A 10,003-nucleotide genomic window follows, 5' to 3' on the forward strand; every position below is an offset into this window, starting at 1 on the left:
ACTTGAAATGACATTATGGCGGCCAAGTCTATTCACATTTAATGTTTATTTATTTATTTGACAGGGACAATGCACATTAATCAACACGTCATTTTTGAGGTGCGCTAGCCCATCCTATACACAGGTTGAATGTTTGTCTTTAGTTCAATCTTTGTTTTGTTAAACGCAATTGACAATGATGGCAAAATTCAAAAAGGTCATAATGTGTCATTTACGTCTTATTGTCTCTTTATTGTTAATGGCGTTTATTGTTTGCACCATTTGATTTGACACCGCATTACATCACCTAATCAACATGAGTTAGATTTTAATATATTAGCGCCCCTCACTTCACACACGTGTGATTTTTCAAATCCATACGCCAGAGTTAGCCTTAAGTTAATTTTCATCTGTAGTCCCTTAAAAAAGTGATGATAAAACTATCTATACAAAAATACACATACCATACAATACAATACAGTACAGTACAATAATCTATTAGGAGGACAAATAAACATGGTACGGGGACAGAACAATCACAGTGGGATGTGAGAAGTGACACCAGTGCCAAATGGAGCTGATGATTACTCATGATTATAAATTTGTTTTTAGCCACCTCTTAAGGTTGAATTTGAAGGCTAGATAGTTGGAGGAGGTCTCTCTTACTTCTGTAGGGAGTTAGCTGTTAGCTGTTCCAGTGATGGGAGACTCTTAATGTACCAGACGGCGTACGTGTTGTCAACATCGTTACATTCCAGACTCCAGTACTTTTCATTGCTCCCGGTGGTCACCGATATGAAAACATCTCCGCTCCACTCTACCTCTGAGTACCAGCGCGCAGTCATGCACTCTCTACACAGAACCAGGGGCTTTGAGTAAAATCTGGCTGGCTGGTTAGGATTCGGCTGCTGCTGCTCCTCCTCCACAGATGTCGCCTTCCTGTTGTTCTCGGTCAGAGAGAGGTAACTGTTAGCTGTGCCTGGATCCAGTGTGAGTTCACACACATCTGATGAGGAAAACATGATACAATACACAGCATCGGTTTTCATGAAATATGAGTAGCTAGATATTGTTACTGTCTGGAAGAAATCTTGTATCCATATGTCAACTTGAACATGATGGACAGATGAAGCACAAATGGCAGATCTGCAACGTGATGTGAGCTTGGAGAAATCTGCTATTGTGTGTGTGTGTGTGTGTGTGTGTGTGTGTGTGTGTGTGTGTGTGTGTGTGTGTGTGTGTGTGTGTGTGTGTGTGTGTGTGTGTGTGTGTGTGTGTGTGCATTTGACTGATTGGATTATTCACAATAATCTATTATGGACAATATCTAATAGCCTTGTAGATTAGGGTCCCTTGTTGTTGCTTTTTTTTTATCAAACTATGGCTCATGTGTCATCATGACCTGACCCCCCAGTATTAGGATGTATTAAGATGTTGATATCCATTCATCAGCCAACACTCCCCACTCACAGGTAGTTACCCCCCCAGAGAGGACGTATAGGGCCTTAGTCCTACTCCTCCTCCCAGCCAACACCCTCCACTGACAGGTAGTTACGCCCTTTTTATTTACATGAAAAGGGCATGTGAGCTCAAACCAAAACCCCAAATCACACCTTGGAAAGCATGAGTGTCTATTTCAAACAAAGTGTTTTTTGACTGGGGGGGGTCATATTTTTCAGCAGGAATTGCCTGTCATAATTTGACCCCCCAATATTAGGATGTATTAAGATGTTGATATCCATTCATCAGCCAACAATCCCCACTCACAGGTATACTGTAAATGTATACAGATAAAGTGAGACAAACTAGAAAGGTATAAGTTAAAAGCACAATACGATAAAACAGACAAGAAAAACAAAAAACACTACTATTTACAACCCAAAGTGATCCCCTTCTCGTGCTACATAATCCACCCTACCCAGACCCAGTGGTCTGTTAGGCCTATTAGGACCTTATAACCTTTCAGGAAACACATTTTGGATTGGATGGCCATTATGTTTTGCTCGTGGCATTAGTGTCTGTGTTTCACACGCTAATTACTACTAAATAATTTAAATGGCTTTGCTCTAACTACTACAGCTCATTGAAAGAGGTGAAGATCAGCTCACCACACAAATTAGTATAGGCAGAGATCTCAGATTGTCTGGCTACATAACAATACTCCACGACCGCTTTCTTCAAAAGAAAATGATGTATTAATATGATTGTGTCAATAAAATGTACTGCAAGACATTGGCTTCCAATATAAATGAGAATGTGACAAAACACACTAACACAGGGTGACTGACTGGCTGTGACCAAGAGATGGCGCCAATGTGATAGATATTTTTGCTCCACAATTGTAGTCATCTTTGAAAAGCAAAATGTTGGTGAAGCTTTTTAGCTAAACATTCAGAGGTGGAATCTCCTTTGTTTGCATTTGGTTTAACCCTGCTAAAATAATGTCTTTCAGAGACTATAGGTCCAAGTAGTTAAATACTGCATTTGCATAAGAATAATTCCTATATGGTTGTTGTTCAGTAACAGAGATGTAGTAAAAAGAATTGCCCTACATTTTCAGGTTGGGATATCAATTTAATCCAATCAGGACAGAGAACTCACACATACATGATAAACAAGCTATTGCAATTGGAAGTGATGAAACAAATAAATGAGCAGACAAAATTAGAACTAGAACAAAGGCTGATAAGTGACCTTTGGTTCTCTCTGCATGGATGAAACTTGTAACCTACCTGAAATTGGTAATAGAGCGTCAACATTTGAACAAAATCTACTTTTTGTTTTAAGCTATTTACTAGTCAAAATGTATTAAATGCTTCCACTGCTTTAGTTTACAAGTTCATAAAAACTAGAATATACATAGAATAAGATATTAGAGAATCACTTTTTATTTTATTTTCCACTTTCCAGCCTTCTGAGTTTCACAGTGTGACAATAATACAAATAATATTTAAAAAGTCACAATAAAACATATACAAATTGCACATGAAAAACAGAATTAAATGGTCAAATATAATGAAATTGCATCTACACAGCTATATATTGCGACCTTTGTCTGTCAGAAAGTCCAGGATTCAGTTGCACAGGGCAGTGTTGAAGTCACATTCTCTGAGCTTGGATAACAAGGCTATTATATTATGATATATTATTCCCAATTAATAACCAGTGACCACTCTAAGCCATAAAATCTGGTGGTTTGTATTAATGTGATGATGGCTACAGTTTGTAAATATGTGGCCAAATTTGCCTGAGGGACTGCCATTGGATTTTTTTTTTAATTTTAATTTTTTTCATGTCATTTGAAAGCAGGGAAAATTGACATATTTGTTGTATGTCAGAAAACAGAGAGTTGAGAAAACAGGCTTGAAAGGTTCACTTCTGTGGACACATGGAGCTACATTTAAGCATTTATCAAATCAAAGACTTCTCACAGATCCAAGTTCTTGTATTTGAGCACAACGAATGACTCAATGCTCCTTTTGAGTATTCGGCACAGTTCACGTCTTCGCTATCAGTCCGTTCGTTAAAAGCCACGTCGACCCAGTACCTGCAGAGTATACACAAAACAATGTTTTTAACCACACCCACTCAGCAGTGTTTTTGGCAGCAAATTTCTATTTTAGTTTAGTTTAGTCATAGTCTTCTATGGAATGAAACTTCATTTAGCTTTAGTCACCTGGAATGTTTTAGTGTTAGTCTAGTTTTAGTCGACTAAATATGCAGTTAATTTAGTCGACTAAAATGTATTTTGGTGGGCCTTGATGCCGTCATAATGGCTGATTTTACACTTGCTGAAAATAGCCGATCTACAAGCTCAACACGTCACGCTGCGACACGTTGTGAGCTTATAGATCAGCTATTTTCAGCATGTACCCAATTGAAAAAGGACTTGTACTATATCTCTTGTCCACTTGTCCCTTCCTAACATTTTAGTCATCATAGCTTAGTTTTTATTTAGTTTCCATTTAGTTTTCGTCAGTGGAAAAAGGTAGTCGACAAACATTTTTCGTCTTAGTTTTAGTCGACAAAATCAACACTGACTCACATACAGTGACTTTGATAGAATTAAACATCAAAAACAATCAGTGGCGTAAAAAAGAAAAAGACTGTATATAAAAATCTCTATTAATTCTCTCTCACCCTGTTCCTGTTGCTGGCGTTCCATCCAGCCACATCCAGCCTCTCTTGGTCTTGCTCAGACCAATCCATGATGTGCCATTGTCCAAGTTCAAATCTCTGACGAATACCTGAACATGTGTTAATGATAATAGAACGATAATTCATTTTCTCTAATTAATACATTCAGGATTTCACTATTTGATTAGATTTATTTGATAAATTCACGATACAATTCACCAAAGTGCATACTACAGTATAGTGAATACTACAGTATAGTGCATATAGAATGAATTATCAGTATTGCACAAAAAAAGTCAGAGTTCTTTTAGGTTTTATGGCCTCAATTACACCCCAAAAAAACACTTTGAACATGCAGTGGATTTTATGTGTGTCTGGAGTTTTCTCTGGGGTTTGGAAGCCTTTTGAGCTGCATTGAAAACAGTATTTGTCACATTGACAATCCCTTTAATTCCATTGTGATCCAAATAAATAATTGCAGCATAGGTATGGCATCTCGCCCATAAAACATGTTTTAACTAAAATCACTGTGATAATAACATTCATAACAAAGACCGTCATAAAATAACAAAACCTATCTCCAGCCATACTAACCTATAATCTATAATTTGGATGATGGACACTTGATACACTAACCCAGGGGTGGGCAACTTTGACGATGGAGAGGGCCACTATTATTTCCACACTCACTCCAGAGGGGCCACATTGCATATTACTGTCGTAGGAAAAATAGCCGATCTACAAGCTCAAAACGTGTCGCACTGCGACGCGTGCACTAACCTGTTCTTCTTCACCGTTGAATATCACCAGCTGAGCCTCTTCCTTCTGGCATTGTTCTCTGCTTTCGTCCCAGGTTTTTTTTGTTGTAGATTTGCCATAACAGCTGCATCCAAACTTCCGCATTCCAGTGGGGCACACGACTTTACACAACACATCTGGGAGGAAAGAAAGATTTTAGGTTGTCTGTACCTGCTGCACAATACAGTACAGCTCTTCAAAAATATTCTAATCCTGAACAATTTAAAAACTATGGTGAATCCAATCCAATTCTTGTGTGCAAACATTGTTATGTCATTGCTGATCTTGTCCAGGTCTCCCTTCTAAAAGAGATTTGATCTCAATGGAACAAACTTGGTTATAGTCTAGTAGCCAGCCCATAGAGCCCCATTGTGAACCTGGACATGTTGAGTACACCAAGGTTTTATGTTAGAAATGTTTAGTATGGGTCCCCATCATGTAGAAACTGATGTTATAAATGTTTAGTATGGGTCCCCAGCATGTAGAAACTGATGTTATAAATGTTTAGTATGGGTCCCCAGCATGTAGAAACTTCCAGATGCTAACTTGCATAATGTTGGGCAATTTTCATAATTGGCATAATATGTGATAATACAATTACAACCTATAGAAGGCAAAATATGTTCATCATGTTTTTAATTATGAAAATTGCCCAATATATGCAAGTTAGCATCCGGCAGTTTCTACATGCTGGGGACCCATATTAAACATTTCTCACATAAAACGTTAATATAGGCCTAGAATACAATTTATATTACCAAGGTCTCAGATGCATTTTAGCAGAGTCGGCTAGTGTGTATCTACATTTTGAATACATTCATTATCCCATTTTGGGGCGGGAACCCCTTTTGGTGTTTTAAGCATTATGTTGTACTTTAATTGTTGAAAAATAGCAGATCTACAAGCTCACAGCGCAGCACCGGATGATGCACTACGAAGCTTGTAGGTCTGCTCTTTTTGAAAAATCATGAAAATGTGGCCCAAATGTTTGAATATATTCTTTCAGAGCGAACGTTTTAACTAAAATCTTTGCTTCTGGGGGGGTCCCTGGAACAACATATTATCAGATGGGGGTTGGCGGCCAAATTCATATATTTTTGGGGGTCCTTGACATGAAAATGTTTGAGAATGACTGACATAGAAACATGGGTTTTTCAGAAAACTGTCAGTTTTTAGAAGGCATTTGTAGAATCGTCCTCAGGTCTACAGTACCTGGGTTAAACATGCATACATTATACATTAATCAGCATTCCATCAAAAGGGTGTAGGCCTACTGTACCTCTCTCACCGTTTTTGTCGATTATGTCTCTCTTGAGCTGGTCTACTTCACTTTTTAACTGGTCTCGCTCCAGGGTCAGGTCAAAATTAGTTGCGTTGTCATTGGCTGCAAAGGACCAAAAGATGATCATTAACACTATACTGTACTGTACTGTACTGTACTGTACTGTACTGTACTGTACTGTACTGTACTGTACTGTACAAGCCCTCTTCCCTGGCCTGTGTGTGTTTGTGTGTTAGGCTGTGCAACAGTGACACTTGGTGGTGAACAAACGCTATAACGCTATTTTCGTGCTCGGACACAGCCAGGGACAGACCCAGGCAGGGACACAGCCACACACACAGCTGTCTATAGGAGTGGTTGCACCACTCAAAAACCCTCAATATTTTCAGATCAGGTTTGTTTTTATGTGAATAGGTCTCACCATATTAACGTAGACCTACTAGACACTATCAAACGTTAAGCATGATAGGGTAGGGTTGTAAGTGCTTTGACCTTTGGGAAGTTAACATTTTCCCAGTGGTTTGATCGATCCGTGGGCTACGCAGAAATCTGTGACCTACCAACGTCTGTGACTCCAGTGAGTGCATGGTCACTGTTTTGCAATTCCATCAGGAGCAGATATTCCATCAGGAGCAATATTGATGAAATCCCATCAATATTGTTACATGTGTCTAGGATGAACAGACTGGTATTCATTTTACGGGCAATCGATCAGCACTGGCTTTACGATTAAAGCTGCAGCCACTGGGGTGACATGTTTCGATAGGTCATCAATTTAGAACTGCAACAATGTGATTGTGCAATCATTGCAAGCTGGTGTGTGATGTGACATACAGTCTGCGAGGTGTACACCAAACTATATAAGATGGGCTGCAGCCTGCATGAATAGTAGGACGAATTAGAAGTAGAAAGAATAATGTGCAGATGCAAGAGGATTTGAATTAATTTTCAATTTGCACACCTATGCCCCCACCGCCGAGCAAGAGACCTGATGATGAGTGCGATTATCCTCCCCCCGTGCCAATAGTGGTGGCATGTGAGCCTCAGGTGCTACACCTACACCTGCAGGCTAACTACTTTACATTACAACTAATGTGAGGGCCGATGTCATGTAATATCCCAGAATGATTTGTGTTACCACTCTAGCATACTCACAGTCACAGTCCATGACCCTCTCTACGGTTCTCACTGCAAATATAGCAAACATCAGCGCGAGACACACTGCACACGCTCTGACGATGTCTCTCTGGATGGTGATCTCTCTGTGGAGGTTGAGTTCTCTCGCCACGTCGAGTTCTCTCCGGAGGATGCGTTCTCCCTGGGCAGCTGGAAGATTATAGTACAATATATAGTCAAACTTTAATATTATGATCACTTTCATTGTTTCATTTCAAAGAGTGTACAATGTGTGACAACCACTGGTATAATATAGTTAACTGATCTGGTGCAATGGTCTTCTGCTGAAAGATCATCTCAATATGTACAGTACAGTTATAATTGAACGGTACCCTTTATACGCTGCTCTGTGACTTTATCCAAAGTAACACATGAGAGGCTAAATAAAGGAGGAGCAGGCTCTACTATTCATACTGTATTTTTTGATTGCCATGCATTCATTCAGTATTGTGGTATGGCCATATAACCATTGGTAACTACTAGGCCTACTTTACATATTTTTCTGACACGCTGCTGTGTGTTTTAAGTACCCATTCTGGGCGGGAACCCCTTTTGGTGTTTTAAAGCATTATGTTATACTTTTAGCCCTTGGGCTTTTTTGCCTCAGCCTAGCACCTTACCCTTCTCATATTTATATGTTCACTGTGTTGTTTTTATACTGTGCTGAATAAATAAATACAATACAATACTATTGAAAAATATCAGATCTACAAGCTCATAGCGCAAATGCAAAATGTCAGCGGGCCAATTACATATATTTTTGGGGGTCCTTGACATGAAAATGTCTGAGAACGAGTGGCATAGAAACATGGGTTTTTCAGAAGAATGTCAGGATTTAGAAGATATTTGTAGAATCTTCCTGAGGTCTAAATGGGTTAATGTGTATACCTTCATCTCCAGTAACCCCCTGTGAGCCAGGGCAGTGACTGTCTGCTCCTTCAGTAATGTACTCCAGGTTCTCCTCCCTCCTCCTGACTCCCCCAGTAGACCTCACATGTGTTGACGTGCCTGACTTCTTCTGACGTGCCTGGCTTCTTATATCTGTAGACATCTTACACCATCAAAGTAACTCAAGTTAATTAACCGGAATCAGAATCAATTTATTTGTCATTTTCCCATGTACTCGCAAAGAACATAAAATACCGTTTCCCCTCAATTATTGGCAGTGCAACATAAAATGTAGAACCTATTTAAGAAACGTATAAGCTAAAAACTAAAACCATAACATGGACAATTAACCACATGAACCCTGGTGTCAATGTTCTGGGCATGACATAATGGGCAAAGATTTGCTGCAAATGGTAGTAGATCTAGAAGATTGTGATCTTGTAGATCTGCTACCATTTGCAGCAAATATTTGAATTTTCACGAATTGCAATGTGAAACATTGTGAATTGCAATGTGAAATATTGTGAGCTTGTAGATTGGCTGTGTATGCTATTTGACCTATGAAGCATTTAAGTGGTTAGTAAAAGTACGGTATGTTAATAATGTACATATCAATATTGTGCATTAAGTCATATACAATCTCATGCAATATAATTTCTAAAGGTGTTACAAAGTTATCTTACTCACTTTGTCCAATATCTGTGTGGTCCTACATTGGGCTTCACTGCTAGAATAGTCTCTGACACTTAGACAAAGTTGACGTACCGGTACTTTGCATGCATGTGCACACATGCACACAGACTACACTCAAACAGTGCAGAACAAACAATAGACCCTTAACCACAGAAGGTACGGGGAAACAGAGTTGTGGCTTTCAGATGTGAAATGCTGGTTGGGGAAACTCAACTGCTGTAGACCAGTGGCGTGCACAGACATTTAGAGGGGCAGGTGCTCAAGTGAAAAAAGGGCACCTTATGGCAGCGCGTGGAACCGTCCGGTTGCCTTATAATACTAGTGTGAGATTTATAGATTTTGGAGCATAAATAATATATTAGAAGCTTTTTATCAAGAATTGATCAATGTCACGGTGGTCCACATACTGTACAGTGTACACTGTACAAAAAAAAGAAAGAAAAAAAAAGAAATTGCTGTCCAGAGGGCAAAGGGCAGGTGCTCTAGCACCACCTAGTGTCTATCTGTGCACGCCACTGCTGTAGACCATGCATGGTCTACAGCCCACCTTCAGTTAATGCTATACCTGCAGGTTAATATTGGAATACTGATATATTGTTGTTTATATAAAATTGTATTGTCATTTTAATGAGCCATGTATTTGTATTTATGTTCATAAAGTATAACTAAATGCATTTGACATTAAATAAAAATGCTATACTTTTCAGTATTCCAATTCAAAATGAGCAAAACATTATTCAGGATTCCAATTACGAAATGGCAACAAAAATAGCAGACCTACAAAGTCAAAATGCATTTTGAGCTGGTATATCGGCTATATTTCTGCTACTTTTGTGTGACATAGAATGAGGTAGTATGACATTCATTTAAAAAAACAGTTAAAATGCAGAGATAAGAGGTTTCTGCCCGCAGTATAGAGACGAATTCAGAAACGGGTCTCATGGTCGCAGCAAACGTATATCCTGTAGGCGGAGACGACATATCGGTGTAAACTTGCACGTCTTCCACTACATTGGATGGTAGAGTGACTGATGTTAGTCTGCTCAACAT

At 39.1% G+C, this 10,003-nt stretch overlaps 1 protein-coding gene across 1 annotated transcript; it reads right to left on the reverse strand.

Annotated features, from left to right (window-relative positions):
* Positions 1-641: 641 nt before the first annotated feature.
* On the reverse strand, positions 642-9,056 carry LOC308311758 (uncharacterized protein; the record flags this gene model as incomplete). The annotated part of the gene is made up of 8 exons (XM_080758541.1): positions 8,948-9,056; positions 8,261-8,423; positions 7,352-7,522; positions 6,203-6,298; positions 4,897-5,051; positions 4,120-4,226; positions 3,474-3,526; positions 642-985 (listed from the first exon to the last, which is right to left on the reverse strand). The coding sequence occupies exons 1-8, from the start codon at positions 9,050-9,052 to the stop codon at positions 642-644; spliced, it is 1,194 nt and encodes a 397-aa protein (XP_080614667.1). The 5' UTR covers positions 9,053-9,056.
* Between the last annotated feature and the right edge of the window lie 947 nt (positions 9,057-10,003).

Source organism: Protomyctophum bolini, assembly GCF_963924005.1.
Source record: "Protomyctophum bolini genome assembly, chromosome: 24".
In the NCBI taxonomy this organism is placed as follows: domain Eukaryota; kingdom Metazoa; phylum Chordata; class Actinopteri; order Myctophiformes; family Myctophidae; genus Protomyctophum; species Protomyctophum bolini.